Source organism: Thunnus thynnus, chromosome 7 (genome assembly GCF_963924715.1).
Source record: "Thunnus thynnus chromosome 7, fThuThy2.1, whole genome shotgun sequence".
Classification (NCBI taxonomy): Eukaryota; Metazoa; Chordata; class Actinopteri; order Scombriformes; family Scombridae; genus Thunnus; species Thunnus thynnus.
In genome coordinates this window covers 15,310,955-15,332,554 of record NC_089523.1, presented here as the reverse complement: position 1 = coordinate 15,332,554, position 21,600 = coordinate 15,310,955, and the positions used below count along the sequence as shown (strand labels likewise).

General features: G+C 38.9%; 1 protein-coding gene across 6 annotated transcripts in view; it reads right to left on the bottom strand.

Moving 5' to 3' along the window:
* The window catches only part of dync2h1 (dynein cytoplasmic 2 heavy chain 1), a 127,804-nt gene that overhangs the window by 71,423 nt on the left and 34,781 nt on the right, over nucleotides 1-21,600 (bottom strand). For 5 of the 6 annotated variants that reach the window (XM_067594559.1, XM_067594554.1, XM_067594555.1 and 2 more), the window contains 23 exons: nucleotides 21,449-21,551; nucleotides 19,086-19,250; nucleotides 16,468-16,592; nucleotides 15,553-15,801; nucleotides 15,140-15,248; nucleotides 14,361-14,474; nucleotides 13,704-13,846; nucleotides 13,226-13,304; nucleotides 12,601-12,761; nucleotides 12,255-12,392; nucleotides 10,938-11,051; nucleotides 10,623-10,783; nucleotides 9,579-9,702; nucleotides 9,274-9,395; nucleotides 8,917-9,003; nucleotides 7,332-7,458; nucleotides 6,342-6,483; nucleotides 5,718-5,827; nucleotides 5,301-5,321; nucleotides 4,475-4,573; nucleotides 2,927-3,050; nucleotides 638-801; nucleotides 36-155 (listed from right to left, as the gene is read on the bottom strand). In XM_067594559.1, coding sequence (XP_067450660.1) covers nucleotides 36-155; nucleotides 638-801; nucleotides 2,927-3,050; nucleotides 4,475-4,573; nucleotides 5,301-5,321; nucleotides 5,718-5,827; nucleotides 6,342-6,483; nucleotides 7,332-7,458; nucleotides 8,917-9,003; nucleotides 9,274-9,395; nucleotides 9,579-9,702; nucleotides 10,623-10,783; nucleotides 10,938-11,051; nucleotides 12,255-12,392; nucleotides 12,601-12,761; nucleotides 13,226-13,304; nucleotides 13,704-13,846; nucleotides 14,361-14,474; nucleotides 15,140-15,248; nucleotides 15,553-15,801; nucleotides 16,468-16,592; nucleotides 19,086-19,250; nucleotides 21,449-21,551 — 2,901 coding nt within the window. The remainder of the gene's footprint in view (nucleotides 1-35; nucleotides 156-637; nucleotides 802-2,926; nucleotides 3,051-4,474; nucleotides 4,574-5,300; nucleotides 5,322-5,717; nucleotides 5,828-6,341; nucleotides 6,484-7,331; nucleotides 7,459-8,916; nucleotides 9,004-9,273; nucleotides 9,396-9,578; nucleotides 9,703-10,622; nucleotides 10,784-10,937; nucleotides 11,052-12,254; nucleotides 12,393-12,600; nucleotides 12,762-13,225; nucleotides 13,305-13,703; nucleotides 13,847-14,360; nucleotides 14,475-15,139; nucleotides 15,249-15,552; nucleotides 15,802-16,467; nucleotides 16,593-19,085; nucleotides 19,251-21,448; nucleotides 21,552-21,600) is intronic. The other variant, XM_067594556.1, reaches the window with a different exon arrangement.

Below are 21,600 nucleotides of genomic sequence, written 5' to 3'. Positions count from 1 at the left end.
GTAGAATTCTTCGCTAATTTGTTGTGCACATGTACCTCCAACAGTGACTCTTCCAACTGAGCGAGCTGTATCTTCTTGTCTTCCTCTTGTTGTAGTAGTCTTGTTTTCTCAGTCTCCAATTCTGGCTTCTCCTGCTGGATGGTCAAGGCTAGAAGCTAAAGCACACACACACACACAAACAAATGGGCAAGTGAAAGTATAGTACAGTAAGACAACAGAAACACGCACAATATGACTATATATACAGTGTATACAGTACATACTCTATACGCTATATTATTCCATTTTAAAAGCACTTGTTCCACATTGATTCTGCTCATGAAGCCCTAAGCACTAAACTGAGTCCAACTCCAAAAAAACAAAACATCTGCAGCATGTTTGAAGCTGTGGTCACAACAGAACAAAACCTTTAGTACGTTTTTTAATGTCATTGTTTTGTTTTACAAAACACCACACACACTATGGTGTCACGTACCACAGAGTTTAATCACCGGCGCTCCGACGAAGTGTCAACAAATACTGAACGTACAGTAGATTCACAAAAGGCTCTATTTACTGCTGGGCTATTGTAGTAGATTGTATACATGTGCGTTTGTGTGTGTGTGTGTGTATGCATGTGTGCACACATGTGGGTTACCTGTCCTCGCAGTCCTGCCCTAGTGGTAGTGAAGTTGACCTCTGTAACCACAGAGACGGCATCAGGGGGGATGACAGGAGTGGGATTCCGTGTTGCCAGGAAGAGACGAAAGTCCTCATTGTAGTCAATAACCTTGTCTCCTATCTGAACAACATACCTAGGACCTGTGTGTGTGTTTGTGTGTGTGCACATGTGTTGACAGGGGACAGAAAGAAAAACAGTCTCTGTAAGCAATACATACTGTATCAGACAAGCTTATAACTTTGATTTCACTTTAAATCCTATCTTCATCCTTTTACTTTCTCCTCAAATCTCTGTCTTCCAGATGTCTGCAATGCAGTACTGCCATGCCTTTGTCTTGCCTCTTTTTTTCCATCGTGTTCGACACCACTCTTAAGTGGATAACTTGCCCTTTCGCACACTTTCACTGCACCCACTCTTTCAATTCAGCTTCAGATAGACAACCGCCTCTCCCTGGATGATTCACAGCCTTATGAATCACCTTCATTTTCACAGGTACAGTATGTTTCCATCTGTTTACATGTGCCCACATGATTAAAGTAGCTGTTTGCTACTGTGATTGGTATGCAATTATCTAAGCCAAGAAACTAAAATATCACCGAAAGACAGCTTCAAAACAGCCATGCATGAACATGAGATGCATTTTTGCGGTTTTCTTTTTGATTTTGGTAGAGAATCGTTCATTTTATAAAAAAATACAAATGAACAAAGCACTACAGAGCACATCTGCATGCTGATTTTATGTAGCAAATAATAATCTAATTTCAATCATTTAAATATATAATTTAAAGTATTCCAGCTGTCTAAATGCTTCAGTGTCTCAGACACCCACCATTTCTGAGGACTTTGGATTACAATGAATAAACCCTAACGATGGAAACAGACGTTCACAAATGTGTTTGTATTTCGACTTCAACGTTCACCGGTTGTGATAACACATGCAGTACATATATATATATATAAACATTACATGTGTGCTACATTTTATAAATAATAGAATTCTTTATCCCATTATTATCAATAAGGTTTATGTTCTTTAAGTCACTCAGGACATGTTTAGTATGTGTATGTACTGTATTGTATGTATGTGTGTGTCTGTGTGTCATTAGCATGAACTTGTGGACGACTGACAGCACTAGGGGATAAAATAATATAAAGTGAGTCTTTTTTGCTCTATGCACTACTTCTACAGGCTCACTCATTCTAGTGACAGAGGAACAAAGACTCAGTAAACTTAAAAAAATAAAAGCTCCAACTGATAAACCACCACCTTTTCTCTTAAGTGTCCACTTCAGTACATGTATAAAAAATGGAAACTGACAAATGAAAGATAATTACTTTATGTACTTAAGAGTGACTTTAGAAGACAGCACTGACAGTGTGACAAACTTGATTCTCTCTTTAATTATCTTAATGCATCCACCCCCTTCTTTGTTCAAGCTTTTCTGTCCTTAATCATCTGTAATGCTCCTCAAAATTATGCTCATTACTTCATAATCATCTGTGGTTACTGAAGGCTTTTCATACCATTTTTACATAATGTGTGCTTGTCTCTCTGATGTCATGCTGTGTCACCTGCTGCTAACGCCATAGCTGATATGGTTGAAAAGGTAGATTAGCCAAATAAAAACTGATATTATGACTAATTAAAATACTTGTAGACTGCAGGAAAATGCTTGTATTTTTACAACTTTTAGGAGAGAATAGAGACACTTTGTAAAAAGTAAGCACATGGCTACCATTTGTGGGAATATAAAATGACAGTAACATAGTTAACAAATGAGCATTAATTTACTTTGATATTGTATATATAATGAGCAGAATTAAAGAATATCCATAACCTGAATATTTCTCATGGTGCACAAAGGAAAGATTTCGTCAGTAGGTTGAAGTGTGTACTGTGCTTTTGGCAGAATGCTACAGAATGATCAGGATTTGTTATTTTAACTTGGTTAAACAGCATCCAGGAGCAGAATGACTTGTGCTGGTTTACATCATGATTATTAAGTTCAGGCAATATCCCTCAAAATCGGACTTCACCATTTTATAGTAAAGTACCCGCATAGCAAAGATGAGTAGTCGGCTTTTTAGCTGGTAGCCAGTGCTTGGAGAACCCTCTGAATTATGATCAAAGAGTTGTGAGCATTAAGCCTGTGTCTTTTAGGAGAGAGCTGTGATGCGTCTAAGAATTAAATTATTTTTTCCACTTGCACTTTGTATAGCAGTGTTTGTGAGTGTCTGTGTTTGTCAGTGTGTGTACGTACGCACCCTGCGCAATAAGATCCCTCCTCAACAGTGGGTAGAGTACAGGTTCAACTCCATCCATCTCTTGGATGATGAGGGTTTTTCCAAATCGGACCGCCAGCTCCAGGGATGTCATGAAGTTACTATCCTATAGATGCACATAGATACAGATCCATAAGTGCAAGAATACCATGAATTCCAGCACAATACTCTGTAACATATCACAGTAATCTTATCACCATCCCCATGGCAGGTAGCAAGTCATTTTTCAGTTTACACATCAGTTTACTTTTTTAAGGTTCCTGAAAGCCGATAACCACTTACCAATGTTTTTTCCTTATAATGAGTGGTTGCCCTTCCAGTTAACTTAGATGCAACATTAAAGGTCATCTGGCCAATCTGCTATATGTGCATCCCGGCTCTGTGGCAGTCATGTCATGTACACGTGACTACAAGCAGTGAGCAACTTTCAAAGCCCCCCCCCCCCCACTCAGTCAGGGAAGTGAACCAGCACAATAACAACTCTCCTACAGCCTCATGTTCACTCATGTTCATTTATACTCATAAAGGCTGACAAGAGATCCAACAAACTTGGATGAAAAGTGCTCAAACCCAGAGAAAAAATAAAAACAGAAAAATGCAACCTATTAATCTGATAGGCAGCTGTGGCTCAGGAGGTAGAGTGGGTGGTCCACTAATCTGAAGATAGGCGGTTTGATTCCTCCAGTCCGCATGTTGAAGTGCCCTTGGGGAAGATACTGAACCCCAAATTGCTCCTGATGGCTGTGCCATCAGTGTGTGAATGATTAGATTTCCTCTGATGGGCAGGTTGGGACTTTGCATGGTAGCACCTGTACTCATTCAGCATATGAATGTGTGTGATTGGGTGAATGTGATTTGTAGTGTAAAAGCGCTTTGAGTGGTCGGAAGACTAGAAAGGTGCTATACAAGTACATTCCATTACCATATATTTTCTTTTTCTTGAATGTTAACAGATACATATCAAAACTGTCATATCAAAAGGGACTAGATGAAAATGATGCACAGCTGCTGTCCACCTTGACACCTTGTGTCTGGTGGACAGAGCAGTGGTTACAATGTATTAATGTAGGGCAGTACCCTTATAAAGAAGTAGTAAAGTACAACTTTATTGTGAGACCAACAGGTTTTGGCTGGTGGCCTTGGCCTTTGGCTCAGGTTCTCACAATAAAGTTGTTCTTTATAGTTTTGAACCCTTAATCATACTCATTGTATACTAATGGACTTCAAAATAGACATGATTTCATCAGACAAGAAGAAAAAAAAATAATGAAGGATATCCGATGACACACAAAAAATGTTTGAGTAGAATTATTTTACAATCTCCTGCAGACATAAAAATTCCCTTTAACATTCAATTAGGGTTGACTGATTTTTAACAAAACATATCACCAGTGTGCATGTGTGTGTAAATGATGGTTCATGTTCTCTTTAAACTCTCCAGAGAATGTGTGTGCATCTTTAGTCTTGAAGGTTCATCACCTTTGTTGTGTGCTCTTTAACTTGTGTATATATGTGTGTGAGCATGTGTACCTGTTGGTTGATAACCTCTAGTCGGTGCTCTTTGAGATGTGTACGTAGCCACTCTGTAGCACGGGATGACGGGTCGATCAGGAACGGACAGGCGACACTCTGAGCAGAGAATAATGATAAAAAAAAATCTGTTTCAGTGTAAGCGATTTTGGGAAAGTTTTACTCAGAAAGGGACTCAGTTAATGAGTAAAAGGGGGTGTGTGTATGCGTATGAGAGTATGTGATTGTGAGTGTGCATGTAGCTCAGTCCTGTCTCACTGCTGTCATGCTTATCGACCAGCGTCACTCTTATGCCAGGCAAAGGAATGAAGTCACCACCCTCCTTTCATCCTGTGCTCTGCTATTTCATGGTCTCTTGCTCAATGATTCTCCTTTTCAAACCTGTTTATTTGTCTGTTTATTCCCTTCTGTCATTTCTTACTCTGTGTACTGATCAAGTAAACAAATGATTACTAAATGGTATTTCATTATGTTGCAATTTCCTTTACACTGTCTTTGTAGATATTTACTCAATTTGACTGAATGATGTGACTCAGTTGTCCAAACAAAAATAAGGGTTAAACACATCCAAAAAGCAACAAAACCAACTAAAGTCAAAAGTTTTTTGGGTATGTGTGAATGGGTGAATTCACAGTATGTGAATGTGAATCCATACATCAAGATACTTCCTCCAATTTTCATTGAATTTCAAAGTATGCGGTAGTTTGAGTGTATATGACAATAACCACAAACATGAAGGGAGACACACACAGGAGGTGAAAGAGAGAGAGAGGCTACACTAAATAAGGTTTAGGCTACAAGGATGAGTGATGGAACAACTTCTTACCCGTAACTTGAGTGCATTGATCTGAAAGCAGGAATGGTAAAAACAACAAACACAATACAGACAAATGGAGGACAGATGAATGACAACAAGAGCAATTGCTGTATTTATATTGTACTTTGATGCCTTTCAAAAAATGACAAACAGTGTAACATTGTAAACTGACATAAAATGTCTTTTGGAATAACTTCAGACAAAAAGCAACAGAACCAGGTAGAGAAAGAAATCAGTGAGAGAAAAAAAAGGAAAGAAAAGAAAGAAAGAGGAAATATAATATGCTATGTATCTAATATCTATTATTTGTGACTGAATTACTTTAATACCACAGGTCAGACTGTCACGTCAACAAAGCATATTTGCAATGACAGTAAAAGTAGAGAGATAAACAAAGACTGACAGACAGGAAAACAGACTTCTAACCTGTAGTATGACTAACGCGTTCTCCATGGAGAGGTCATCAGATGGCAGCCCTTGACTCTTCCAGATCAACTGTTCACTCTCCGAGCACAGGAACGACCGCAAGTCGAACTCTGATGCGAACACACACAAAACAAACACACATTTATTTAATGGTTGTTATATTTGCTTGTTGAGAAGAGTGTTGGTAATTCTAATCAAACCTCAGATGTTGAAGTTACTGGACACTGAAAAAAAAAAAAATCATACTTTAAGTTGGGCCGCCAAGTAATCCTATTAACTAAGTTGTGGAGAAGTTATTCAGTGGACATGGGGAATTAGAAACAACAGCAGGTTAATTTGTCAATTGAAGTAAATTAAAAATAAATTCACACGATTTTGTGACAGTGAGATTTAAGACAAAACAACATACAATAATTAGAAATGGCAACTGCTTACTTCACTTACAGAATTATTGAATCAACACTCATTTAGTAAACCGTAGGAGCTTGCAAGTGTTGTATATGTACCATATGTACAGTGCATTGCGCAGTGTTTGTGTGGTTAATAGTTTGTTTGTGTGGGCTGTTTAGAACAGGAGCTGGCATATGCCGTTACTAGTGTGTTAGCCTGAATAGTAATATTTACTCTGCAGTCCAGACTGAGCCATCCATGATTCCAGACAGTGTTTTCTACGATCTTCAGTAGCTGCAGACAGATAGGTGATAAAGGCTGCAGCAAGCATGGCCCTCAAAGGAAGCGTATCCAACTCATTCTTTATCTCAGACATCTGATAGAAAGAGACGCAGATAGAGAAAAAAAACAGACAAGACAGGGGGAGACAGATCAGAGAGATGTTCTCAACTTTCTCAACTAATGTAAAAAAAGACTGATGAAAACTGAGAAAGATGGAGGAAAAAGAAAGGTATGTATTGCATGTTGTTTCTAACTTGTGTTAAGTGCGCGTAACATGTGACAGGACGGAAACAGAACACACACTCGCAGGCTTGCATATTGGAGCTAATGTGGCATTACTGCAGTCATTTCTAAGTCGATCAGGATTCATTTGAGCACCACAAATGCAGGACGTCATGACCATGCAATCTCTCATTGTATTAATACTGCCAAACATCCTGCCACCTATTATACTTCAACTCAAAATGTGTCTATTTCTGCAACACTTACTCTGTAGTTGTGTTCCTCTTTGTGTGATTCTACCTTTCCCTGAGACACTTAAACAGCTTAGAGGTATTAACATATAGCTAACCAAAGCTGCTGCACAGTGTGCAAAAGAGTTAGAGATGAAGTTTGTAAGTATGTGTATGTGTGAGAATATGGAAATACGTGAGTAGAGAGTAAACTGGCTCTTCAGTGCGGGCCTTGAGGGAGGCTGTGAGTGTGAGGGTGTGTGCGCAAGTGTGTGTGTCAGGAAGAGATTGAGTGTTTTAATTAAGGTGCAGACAGATGCTGTGGAGAGGAGTAAAAACAGCCAGAAGGGACCTAAGACAGCAGGATCCCCCCCCCCCACACACACACACCTCCTGTTGCTCTTACATGGTAAATGAGCCCTTTTTGGAATTAAATGTGTATAACCTCCCACAACAATACGCACATCAACGCACCCATACAATAAACTACCTGTGCGTTCCAACGTGTGTGTTCTCCATCCAGTTGTGATATGAGCTGCTGGGCAGCAGTGATCGTGTCCTGAGCTTTCGTCACCTCAGCCTCCAACTTAGCTGCCTCTGCGGTGTGACACTGAAACCTGAAGAGTGAAAGAGATCAGTAAGTAAATACTGTAAATATGCTTGATATGGGATTTTTAGAGATTAATTATGAAAAACTGACATACTGATACTTTTTTAAAAGACAGGTTCACAATTTTTCAAGTCTGACTTAAACTAATAGTCAAGTGCCTAAATGAACATTGACACATATCTTTCTAGCTTCAATCATTCCTTCTGTTCATACTGACCATTAAGAGATCCCCTTCATAATGCACTTTCAATGTAAGTGATGGGGCCAAAGTCCTTTTGTGAAAAAATATATTTAAAAGTTTACCTAAAGCTAATACGAAGCGTCATCCATCCAACTTAGTCAAATCAAGTCAATATCTTTCAAAGTTACTGTGTTTTTAGTGCCAAATTCCCTATTTTTGTTACAATACTTCCACTGCAGCTGAACAAGAGAAAACTGTCTGTCGAGACACAAAGGCAATTTTCTACTTAAATGACTGTAGCTGAGGAGGATATCTACTGTGTTTGACTAACTAAGACGGCTGAAGCCTCATATTATCTTCAGATTAACTTTTAAATATCTTTTTTTCTCAAAACGAGAACTGTGGATTTTTTCATGCCTTACATTCTAAGCACTTTTGAAGGAGATCATACGGTCAGTATGAACAGGAGGAAGGACTACAGCAAGCAAAACCTGTTTCAATGATCATATGGGCACCTAAATGTTGTTTTAAAAAAGATTTGAAAACTTATCAAAGAATAGTGCAAGTAAGACATCTTTCAGTTCAACTCATGTTCTTATGAGATAATCATAAGAACAGGAGTAGATAGGAAGATAAATGGCAGGACAGATGGTTGGAGAGAGCAAAGGTGTAAGATTATGGATGAAAGAGCTCAGTCACACACTCATAAGGGCTCGGTGACACTTGCAGTGTGAAGTTCACCTTTGGCTGGACATTGGTGAGTCTCACTATATAACAGGTCAAAGAATTTTAAAAGAGGATGGAAGTAACCTGACCTTCAGGGCAGTGTTGATTGTCTATACCCTTGTTTATGCATGATGGAAGAATGCAAGCAGCAGAGTAGGAGGGATGCTGTATGGCTTGCAGTGAGTAAAAGGCCAGGAACAGAGGATAACAACAAATGTTTCTTTCTACTTCTACTAGACTGTTCGCAGAGTTAGCTCCAGCAGCTTATGCTTGCAACCTAATTCGCACAATTTCCAGTCCTACTTGCTTTTCACCACAGAGTAAATTTTGCTCGTCTGACCACACAGTAAGACAATGAGACACGTTGATTTTTTTCTTTTCTATTTTAGTCAACTTGAAGTCAGGGCAAGTCACAGGGGATGATTATCACTGTGAGGTTGAAGAATTAAGATTATGGTTTACAAAAAAAACATTAGAGGGGTAATTTAGGTTAAATATTCAGTAGTAGGAATGGGAGGATCAAATCAAAATCAAGTGGATGTGAAGATGGAGCCATACTTCTCTTTCAACTCGTTGACTTTGGCTCCAACAGAATTGAGCTGGTCCTCAAGCTTATTCTTCCTACTCTCAGTTTTCCTCAGGTTTCTGGACACACAGACACACAAACACAGGAAAGTATTTCATCATCAAGACTAGGACCAAGACCACAAGCTCACTTTTACTTACAAGCATGAAATCTTTATGAAAATCACTTCATGAAAATCAGCAAAGTTGGAAATATGAGATTTTTTCCAAAAAACCCCTGCAATTTCTTTATGTATATAGCTGTATTAAAATGCAATCAAAATCTTTTTTTAGTTGTTTTCTGGAGTGGTGTGTGTGTGTGTGTGTGTGTGTGTGTGTGTGTTTGCCTACTCTAGTAGCCCAGCCTGCTCTCTCGACAGTGGCTCTATCCTCTCCAGTACGTGGGAGTACTGGACATTGGCTTTGACCCAGGCAGCCAGAGGAGCAGCTGCCGCACTTGCACGTTTGGCATTCTGATAACAACATAACATGACAACAACAGTGACATTACAACTCAGTTGTTATAAATGTAGCTGAAATACAAATACAAATCTTCAGCCAACAGCAACAACAAAACAAAAAAAAAATCAACAAGGGGTTAGTAACATCCATCAACCATACATCTCATTCTTATTCTGCTGCCAAGGCTAGCTAACCTTGGGGTCAAAAGAGGCCTTGTTCCTGTTGAGCAGCTCTTCCACACTCTGGCGAATCTCAGGGGTGATGTTCCTGGCCTCAAATGTAGCTATGTCCTCTCTCACACCACGCTTAGCCAGGAAGCTACAGAGAGGAGAGGGAAGGGAATAAAACAAGAGAGAAATAGAGAGCCAGAGGATGACAAATGGGTAGAGGTCAAATAAGGGAATGAAGAAAGAGAGACACACATGGAAGATGATGTGTGTGAGAGTGTGATAGAGACAGATCATCGGGGAGAGAAATAAATTAAAGTGACTTTTCAGCCCGAAAATGAGGAAGTTAATGTTAATTCAAGCCTAACATTATGAAACATAACGTTTTTTCATCTCTAATTAAGCACAAACAGTTGCAACTCATTTTCTTCATTACTCATATTTAACAAATCCATCTCTGCCATTCTGTCTCTTTCGCTCTCTCCCTCATACATACACACACACGCACACACACACACTCTCTTTGTTACTAGAAGTGTTCAGAGCAGAGTTGGTTCACCCAATTAACATGAATCATTAGCGGGGCAGAATGTTTTTTATCTGTCTGATTCCCTCTAAAGGTGCCCACGGTCAGATGAGTGACTTGTACCAAAAGCTAATTTAAATCAACACAGAAATTGCATAGAAAAAGTCATACAGCATGCATGCATGAGTGCATGACACACATAAATAAATAACAAATTTATCATGCAAAATATGTTAAATATACTGCTGTCTCTTTTTGACACATGGTTTAATTTCTTATGAGCCGTGTGAATATCCCTCCTTTCTTCCCTCCCTCTTTTCTCTTTCAGCCCTTTCCTCTTCCCTTCCCTCTATGTCAATCAATCCTTTTACACCCCATCACCTCCTAACACCTCTTTTTGGTAACCCGAGAGGTGTTGAAGATTCTCGTCAGTTTAATTACTCCCAACGGTATAACTTTCTCTACATCTATCTATCAATCCTTATTTTTCGCCCTTTCTCTGTCTATCCTTTTGCACATTCTCCTCCATCTCTTTCTCCTCTCACCTCTTCATGCTGACCCAGGAGGTGTCAAAGATGCCCATCAGTCTCAGTACCCCCTCCAGGATGTCTCTGATGACATCAGGGGGCATGCGGAGGGAGCGGATCTCAGACAGAGCTTCAGGCTTGATGTTTCCCACAGCACGCTTTGCTTCATCTACCAAAGGCTAGAGGGCGGCGATGGTAAGAAGAAGGAGAGATGCAAAAGGTAAGTAAGGGATTAGAAGTATAGAAAAGTTAGAGGGTGGCTGTATGTGTGTATACTTGTGGTAACTTATGTGTAATATCATACTGACTGCACAATTCAATCAGACAACTTACTTGTACTTCCTTCAGCTCATCATCAATTTTGGCCTTTCTCTCCTCAATCTTGGACACTTCATGAGCCATCTTCCCTTTTATCTTTTCCATCTCTGTCTTCTGGTCACTGGCATTCTGGATAACCAAAAAGATGTGATGCTCATCATGTATGAAATGTAAAAATATAGCCTTCAAATGTGTCAAATTCTGAAGCAGAATAATATTATAAACAGTATATTCTCTCCAAATTGCTTTCCGCACCAAGAAAACATGACCCCCTGACCTAGAGATATTACAACTTAAACCCATCCAAACAACCTGTTAAAATGTAAATAAGTCTCTTTTTCATTACTTAAATTTTGAGATAGTTTAGGCATACAACCTTTGTCATCTTTGGTGTAAAGATGAAGAATTAACGTTTTGCAGGATCCTTTTCCTGCACTTCCTCTCTCTTAACTCTATATCCCAAGAATCTTATCACATCTCACCCTCATCCAAATCATCCATTCCTCCAATTCTACCCTAGTCGAGCTTTGACCCCTTCCAATCCCACATATTTCTTTAATTCCTCTCCAAATCTAATTTTCTCTGCTCCTCCACTGCTCCCCACTCTGAATGTTTCCCCTATCACTCTTCCACGTAGTTTGTTTCCAAACTTTATCTCTTTGTCCAAGTCTTCTTCTTTCCCTCCCTGCTGTCTCCATCTCTACAGGAGACATGGATGCAACAGCCCAAAGGAATGAGCCTAGTCGTTAATTATCGCTCTGCAAACTGACTCCACTGACAGTTTTTCCTTTTCTTGTTTCTTGTTTCTTCTCTCGCCCTCCTTCCTTCCACCTCACTCAAAAAACAGATTCCCCAGAGAGAGAGAGAAGGATATCATAACTAATGAACATAGTTCAGCTTCCTTTTTTTCCCTCCATATATCTATCCATCCATCAATCCATCCTCCACGCAGAGTCAGAAGGAGGAAATGGAAACATGAATATCAGGAGATAGAGAATACTGGATGAGGAGTCACAGAACAAACAAATGCACATACGCACACAAACTAAATAAATAGTGTCAACACAGCAGGGGGAACAGAGCCAAGGGAAATCCAGAGAAAGATGCTTGTATAATACAATGCAGATGAGGAGAGGCAAGAAGAAGAAAAGAGAAGACAAGAGAAAAACAGGCAGGAGGGGCGCGGTGAGTTGAGAAGAGGATAGATGGAACTTGGAGGAGGCATGAAACCCTGCAGGACCACTGTCCTGTCTACCACTGAGTATCAAAGTTGCCCACAGACACAAACACACATTCTCAAATATACATACACACACAAACACACACACACACCTGCATGGAGGTGGTGATTTCCTGGAGGGCAGAATCTGCCTCCTGTTGTTTAGTCTTCAGCAGTGCACTCTGCTCTGCAGCCCGCCTCTTCAACTCATCAACCAATGCTTTAGCTTCGTTCAGCTTAGACACACCTGCCTGCAGACACAAGTCAACATAAGGCATGAGAGATATGAATACGGCTTCCATATGTGACCAAAACAGAAACTACATACCAAGTTTTGTATACTTTTCTACATTAAAAACGTGTCTACTTTTTCTGCTTGTGGAAAACAAACAGTCAATGTGATGTCTACATGCACGCTTCCAGGTGCACATGTACCATGTACTTAAGTTCACATTGTACCTGCAGATGCTGTTGTCTTGTTGTGAGCTGGCTCTGCTTCCGGCTATATAATGCCGTATAAACATGCAAGAAGGCCATGTACTGGCTGGGAGTTGCACCATGTTCTCTACATGACTCATGGACCATCAGAAACAAACGGCACAGGTCTCCCTGTCCAGACCCTGTTGGCAGCAGAGATTGAAAAAGCTTGTGAGCACAAACTGTTATTTTAACATAAAACACAGCCAAACACAGTCAGCTAGAAAGAATGTTAATAAGCTTCTGAGTTACTTCACAATGAAATAATGAAAAAGAAAAAAATAGTTATATTTTAAAGGTGCAAAATGTTTGGTCAATGTACCTTTCTGCTAGTGATAGAAACATTTGCCTTTACATACATAAATTATTTTACACACTGATTCGAATGCAATTTGTCAAAAAAGCAATTTCCAGTTTTATGTATTATAACTGTGATAACTGAAAGACAATGTGAAATTAAATTAAATAGAGACATTGACAGGGATGAACCACAAATATAATAATATATATAAATAACAAAGCCAAACAATTCAAAATGGTACCTAAATGAAAATGGGTCATTCTCTAAATAATTACAGACTTTTGCTGTCTGTGTACGTGCACCTACGTGAGCTTTTTCCCTTTGTGGCCTTTTCTCCTTCATTCTTCTCTTCTTCTTCTGTCTTTGCTAGCAACAGCTCAGGAATCTGACAAAACAAAACACAGGTTTATACACAGCAGATGTGAAATTTATGTGTGTATAACAACACTTGTCTTGATGCTTTTTCAAAATAATGTGTCATGTTTTAATTAGAATTTCAGGTACCACAGTTAAACAAATCTGCTTTTTATGTACTGTGGTGATAACCTTGGGTCAATATTGGATCCACTGGGGCTGCAGCAGACTAACTGTTAGCTTGCCAGTCTTTCTTTTTAAAGTCTGGGCTACATAAAAATCTTTTCAATGTTTCCGGGTATGTGTAAATCTGAATACTCAACACTTTCAGCCAGGTTTATTGATCTTAAATACTGGTGTGAACTTTTTCAAAAAATTCTGATTTAATATCCTTTTTTGTTCTAATCCCTGTTTGTTGTTCTCTTCTAACCTTCTTCATGCTGCTTTCAGACCATCCTTCCATCCACTGGACAGAACACTTGCGGTAAAAAGCTGGGTTGCTCTCACAGTTGATGGTGAAGTTGGAGTTGGAGCAGTCCATGATCAGAACAATGTGGAGGTTCTGCTGGATTCCTAAGTTGGATGTGATACACAGAGAGGAACAGGAATGTTTAAAAACAGCAGAGCATGTAATTCGACACAGCAAATGAGATGGAAACAGGAAAAAGTGAAGGACAATGTGAGGACAAGCGCTAGTTTTTGTGTCACTGTATTCATCCCTTTAGCTTCTACCTTTTTGGCAGAGCTGGACAGTGAAGGTGAGCTGGGAGCTCTTTAGTTGGTTTACTTTGACAATAATAGAGCTATTGATTTGATTCTCCGGCAGCAACCTCAACCTCAGTGACACTGCACCATTTCTGCAGTACACACACCACTGCACAGCAGGGAAGCAGAGGAATGGAGTCAGATACAATAACAGAGGAGAATAGATAGAACAATAAGTGGAAAGGAATGACACATGTAGTAGTTTTACAGCGAGAGTATGACAAGAAATACTACATATACCACATAGATGGGAACAGACCAAAAGAATGAATAACATGCTGACAGACTAAGAGACAGAGGTGCTGTTCATAGATATACTGACTGTAGGAAAAGTAGTTGTAGAGTGGTCCAGTGAATCCATCCTGGGAAGCAGCATCTTTGAGGGAGGAGAGAAGAGGTTCCAGTTCCTCTGGGGTGTACAGACCAGGAACTTCACCTGAGACAAAGCACACACAAAGAAATTATGTGATTTTTTCTTACACAGGAAGCATTAAAATGGCAACCTGTGATTGGTGTACAGCATTGTTTTTGCTAAAATGATCCACACAAATGTAGTTCATGTGGACTATAATAGGAACATGTCTGATACTTAAAAGATTCAGTGAAGACATACAGAATACAGACATCATACTTATGAGACCGTCTATTGATTGCATTCATTCCCATCCATTTCACTCCAATTTGACATCATTTACATGTCAGGCTTAAGGTAATACAGTAGTTTGGCATCCTGAGATATACTGTACACTCACTTGCTTTCTTGCTGAGAGTTAGATGAGAAGATCAATACCGCTCTCATATCGATCCATTCAATATGAAACTGGAGCTGGGAGACACTTACCTTAGTTTAGCGTAAAGACTGGAAGCAGGAGGAAAAAGCTAGCCTGGCTCTGTCTAAAAGTTAAAAAAAAAAAACTCTCCACTCTCCAAGCAAATTTCCCAAAATGTCCAACTATTCCTTTCTTACTAACATTGACCTAATCCTAATATAACTTTAACCCTTAAATGAGTTTGTAACCCATTGAGATTCTGAAGTTAAATCAGTTCTCATGAAAGACAGAAACACACACACACACACACACACACACACACACAACAAACCTGAGGACAGCAGGCTGTTGACCATCTCCAAGAAAGCTAGGTGGACAAACTGATAGTCTTCCAACAGTAGAACAACCTGTTGGCCTTCTAGTCCTGCCAGCTGCATCACCTACACATACAATACATACACACACATGCATTATATACACATATACACCACTGGTCATACTGATACCAAATTTTCTTTAGCAAACTATAGAATATGAGAATTTCCACTTTCATTGCAGGTGCAATTCAACTATCCAATATGGCACTTTAAATGTGAAAAGACACTTGATATAGTGTTAACAGGAAGACAATTAAATACTTTGCTAGAACAATGTAATTTTCTCTTAGTGCATCCTTGAAAAATGACCTCGCACAACGTGAACCAGTTAAACAAACAAAATCTTACAAGTGCAATCCACTCTTACCGTCTTCAGATCATTGTTGAAATGCTTAAGGGAATAACCACGGGAGATCTTGGGTGTGAACAGTGTGTATCCATGCATGTGTGACACCAGACATGTGGCTGTGTGCCGACCCACTCCACTCCGGCCCGCCAGAAGCAGAGAGCCACCGGGCCGGCTCAGGACCCGATCCACCCTGGACACAAAGTCACACATTTCCCAGAACAGGAGAAGGTCCAGCTCCCTGTTATCACGACTGTACAGCACTATTCCCTGGAGGGGAAATGGGGAGGAACACACACATATAGGTGAGGAGGTGCAATACTCATTGTCACACACAAACAAATGCAATGAAACCAAATAATAAAACAAAAGACATAGAAGCACAACCACATGAATGAAACAGGAAGATAAAAAATGCAGTAGAGGAACTGTTCAGATCCTGTATTTGCTAAATAAAAAACAATACCATACAAGTTAAAGTCCTATATTCAAAAGTTTTATCAGCAAAATATACTTAAATATCTAATGTAGAAGTTCTCATTTTGCAGAACAGCTCCTTTCAAAGTGTTATTATTATGTTACTATATGGATTTTATTAAATCACTATTATTAATGCATTCATATATAAGGCCGTTTTAATGTTGTAGCTTATCTACATTATATATTATTGGATACTTTAATCTACAACAAAACATTATATGTTATGTGTTCTGTATGTAAAATCCCAATCTAAGAAGTAAATGTCAAATAAATATACTGGGGTAAAAAGTACAATTCCTTCAAAAATGTAGTGGAGCAGAAGAATAAAGTAGCATGAAATATAAAGACTCAAGTAAAACATGAGTACCTAAAAATTGTATAGTGTACCTTACATATGTACATTCATAATCCAACAAGCCTGACCACACACCAGACAACATGTTCCACATTGTGTACCTTCTGTATCACTTGTTTTAGGTCAGCAGAATCCAGGCGTCCCAGTTGTTTACCATGAGGAGGCAGAGGCTGGCCTGGAGCCATTACAGCGCCCTCAGAGGCTCCCCATGTCACATAGAAACCATCTGCACACAGGGGAAATATTACAGACTGTTAGTAACACTCACTGCAGAGGGAGTTATGAACTGGATGTACAAGTACCAGTCAAGTGCATGTGAAAATGAGATAAAATGTGTGTGTGTGTGCATGTATAACATTCCCAGATTGTGTCTTCCATGTTCAAACTGTGTGCAAAAGGCATTTTGATGTGTTTTCAAATTCCACAGCTAATATCCCAGGGGTCTGTTCTAGAGACCCCTGGGATATGGGTTTGGTGAAAACTCAGAGTATGTTAACCCTGCAATGTGGGAAACTTTGGGTTTTCAGTTCCAGAAAACAGAGATCTCTTTAACTCTGGGTCAGTTACTGTTGTAGCAGCTGGCAGGTTTTCTTTAACAAACCTCCCCTCCCCCTCTGGCGAGCCTGAAGGAGCTGTTGGATACATTGTTTCATTTCCTTATTGAGCCAGTCAATATCAAAGTACATATGAAAGCACATTTATTTTTCTTTATAAAACTGTGACTCTGTGCGCATTGGTAAGTCAACTCACGTTTTCGAAACAACAAAGCTTTACACACATTGATTAATGAGTAATGATCTCAAAATATTTGAGATTATATGAATATTTACGAGTGAACGTGAGTGTTGTGCAGCTGAAAAGACTTCAGAAAAACTGGACTAAATGTAGTTTAAAGGTGATTTCTGGAATATAGGCTGCATATAGTGATAACATGTTTAACAGCATCTCCATAACAATGTTTAAATGTATGACACGTTGAAATATAGTCACTGAATGCTGCCGTGATTTATGTTAAAACAGACATCTAAAAATTCATACTCAATTTTAACTTAGAAGACTTTTCAACTGTAAATCACCAAACCAATTATGGACTCGGACTCTGAGGTTAAAATCATATCTCTAAGTAAAATATATGTGTTGTGTCTACATGAGGTTACAACTGAATAAAGATATATTTAAAAATGTAATTCATAACACATAGTAAGATTCCAGCACTTTATCATCTGTTAAGGATATTCAAGTCTAGTAAATGATGAATGAGTGGACAACACTAAATTCAACTTAATGTTAACTTATTGATTCTTTTCTTCACTAACTCAAGTTCTTTCACTGCTGCTGCTGTGGGTTTTTTTTTTAAGATGCACTTACTTTGCATTTGCGCTTTGCCTTTTATTTACCAGCTGCCACAGTAAATCGTAGTATCGGAGCTCCACTGATTATGGCTTTTTTTAATTCATCATGCATATGCTTTACTCAGTTTCCCATATCAGGGTTAGTAAAGTCAGACTTCACGGTTAGGTTCGGAGTTTATTATACTTGCTTTCTGGAACAGGCCCAGATGTTGTAGATAAGCAGGCAGATGTTTTGCATATGGGCTGCATCTTTTACCACAGTTTGGAGGAGGCGATCCTCAATATGGTTACAAAGTTCCAGCCTTTAGCTGATTTTCTCTCATGGCTTAGATATAAATGCAGACTCCTTATGTTTATATTCAGCAGCATCGCTAATGTCTAAAGCCTGGTGGAGAGGTATCTGCAGGTGACAGGGATGTTCAAGAAAAAAGTTATTGCATTTGCAAGGCACTGCTTTGTGTTTGCTATCATTGGCAGATGCCACATTCTGAGAGATTCCAATTTCAACTTAGTCACAGAGCTGGTGTTATATGCTCCTCCAATAATGTTTTGTTTCAACTTTTGGTGGGCTGGTTCTTAGTATGATACTGTCTATCTCTTTATTCTAGCTACCAGCACTGTAAGCCTTTGTTTAGCAGTTTCAAGGGCATTGGTTATAGATATATTATTGTATTTACTAGGCTGCCAGGACCTGCTCCTGATCGTTACACCTCTTTATGGTTGAGCCAGTTTTCTTTGCATGTATTACTAATAGTGGCCGCTGTTGCTTTTGCTATTGCAACTATTGCTTGCTCTTGCCAGAATTTTCTGATCTGCTGTACAGATCATTAACTAGTACAGTACATATTGGTATTACTACTACAGTGTGTAAATTTTATGTAATGAGGGCAGGATCTGCCCTCATTCTCGTATGACTCTTGATCCATGTACAACTTATTTATCTCACACTGAAGGAAGGCAAGTATAGCAATGGAGTTGCCATTCCTCTGCTATAACCAAAGAGCTCAAGTATTATTAACTACAGTTTAGAGCAGTCAGACTAATTGAAAAAAGGACACAATTCATTAATGTCATTCTAGTTTAAAATAAGCAAATAGACCATTGGCTGAGAAATTTCCATTAATGCACAGCTGTCAAACAAGAGCCAACACATGTAATCAAATATTGCTCTCATTCTGGCATGAGTGGCAATCTGAAAATGTTGACATGAATTGTATCAAGCAGTCAATCTGTAATGAAATCTTTCCTGCTATGTCCTAAGCTGGGTTTACGAATCCATCTGAGCCTGAAATTATTTGTGTTGTATGTGTATATACTGTATGATTTGAATGAAGGTATATGTCAGTGTGAGTAGAGTTATCTCATACCAGTCATGTTGTCTAGAGCGTCAGAGCCCCAGTCCCCCCGTATGATGGAGGAGAGGATGTTATCAAAGGTGTGAAGGTCTTTGGAGGAAACTAGCCGGTCTCTGAACAGCCTCCTGGCCTCATATGCTACCACCTCCAACACGCTGTCTGTCACATTAGATTGTGCTACACAAATAAAATAAGACACACACACACATTTGGATTAAATTCAGTAAGATATCACAAGACATACACACACTTACGTATGCAAATGAAATTACATTTGATAATTTTGGGTTTACAATTTGTTTCTGATCATGACATTTAGCCCAAAGAGTAACTACAAACTGAGGTAGCTACTTAACAAATTTCAATGATTCATTTGTAAAAGGAAGTTTAAAAAAAATCTGTTGCTCACTTACACTATGCACATTCAATGAGTATTTCTGTAGTCTGTCTATATCCGTCATAGTTGTTTAACTTTTAAAAAGGACAGAGACAGACACAGGTGCAGTATTTATACTCTGAAACTGAGTCATAGGGTTCTTTTTGGCAGAATCAGGAATGACACAAGCACCTCCCAGGGTGAGACTAAATTTACTACATTCCCCCAAGAATTAGCAAAGTGCTGCTAGCTAAAAAGAGAGTGCTAGAGGGGAAAGCCAGAATCTTGGTCTCATAGGCCACTGGCTTTAACAGTGTCTGTCACATTATATAGAGAGCTGAAGAAGAGAGTTAAACAGAGACACAGCTCACACTGCAAGGTTTTCCTGGCATATTAAATTTTAATGGCCACAAAGGAAATGAAAACACTTAAAGTGTCATGTTCTCATGCTAAACATTACCCAAGCCTATGGCTTTCAAACAATTTCCCTGCCCAAAACCCATCTCAGTGGTGATTCGACCACCAGCATGAAGAAAGAATGAAGACGATGAAGTCCAGACAATTCTGGAATTACTGCGGCAGATACTGATATTGATATTTGAGAGTTTTAAAAATACGCTAACAATATTTGTGTCAAACATAATATGAAAAAAACATTTTTCAATAAAAATTCCTTACATTAGGTTATTAAAGAATTGTGACCCAGATAGGTACTGAGCAGGATATTTTACAGTTGAATAATAAACTTTGCTTTCTGGTGGACAAACTATGTAACAGCAACACTGTTTCTATTTAACTCAAACATATTGTTGTCATTTCTGCCCTACAATCTCTTCTTGCTTGATGGCCAACACATTCTCTGACACTGTCACCTGTTATAAACTAAAATAGCCCATAAAATTGACCATGCCAATGTATCTGTGGGACTTAAAAAGACCCAAGTAAAACTGTATTATACCCTCAACTGTACATTACCTCACCTTTTATTTACATCAGGAGAGAAATACAATCACACTTAGACATGGGCACAAATTCAAAGTTACGGCCATCCACATCAAATTTTACGGTAATTCAACTTTTCTTTTACGGTAATTCAACTTTTTTGTGGAAAAATCGTATCAAGCTCAAATTATTATTCCAGAGGGAATTTTTAAACAAGTGTTTGAAATTACATTCCTAATACTAGAGTTATTAAACTGTTGTAGAGATATAAATACATTAATTGCACACACATGCACCATTAAACTCACCACATATACACATACGTCAACACAGACATGAGATAAAGATGAAAAGAGGATGTTTTTACATACCAAAAAGAAGGTAAGTAGCAAGGGGGAGAAAAAGGAGGAAGAAGTAAGAGTAAGTTATAAAATGATGAGCACAGGAAAAGAGAAGTTTGTCCGCTGACGTGTTTAATTAAAATAAATGATTGGACTCACTATCACAGCAGGAACACATTGCAGAAGGAGAGAAAGAGTGACAAAGGGAAAGATGAAAGGACAGCAAAGGGAGAGGATGATAAAAGAGGGGGAGACAAACGAGTGACAGAGAGGAAGCGAGGGAAGAGAGGAGAGAGGGGAGAGGGAGAGAGAGATTGAATGAAAAAAAAACGGTGAGAGTTGAAAACAGTAGCTCTGAGCGAAAAGAACACTGACAAGAAACTAAGTCATCTGGTGCTGTCTTTTTGATTCTGGCATCAAAACTGACAGAGTTATTAATGCTTTATGTTCCTCGGCAGCAAAATTATTCTACGTTCTGTTTTTGTTTGCATAAAGCAGTGCTTCTGAAAATGTGGGTCACAGCCCCTTATGGGCCATGGGTCTGATTCTTGAGGCCTCCTACATTACATAAGAAAAAAAAAGTGATATTTATATTTGATTTTTTACATATCTCATGCATTCGCTTACTTAGAGAGGTGTATTATTGCAACAATCTATTCCAAAAAAAAAAAAAAAAGATCTCAAACATGTGAATTCTTGCACAGGTGTTTGGTTACCTGCAGTGAGGTCATATCGCAGGAGGCTGAGGACCCATTCTGTGAGGACACAGGGGGTAAAAAGGTAGTGGCTGTGGTCATCCACTGTAAACTTGGTTTTCACCTGAAAAGAAAGAAACACATGGAGACAGGTGATAATGTACATACCTCTA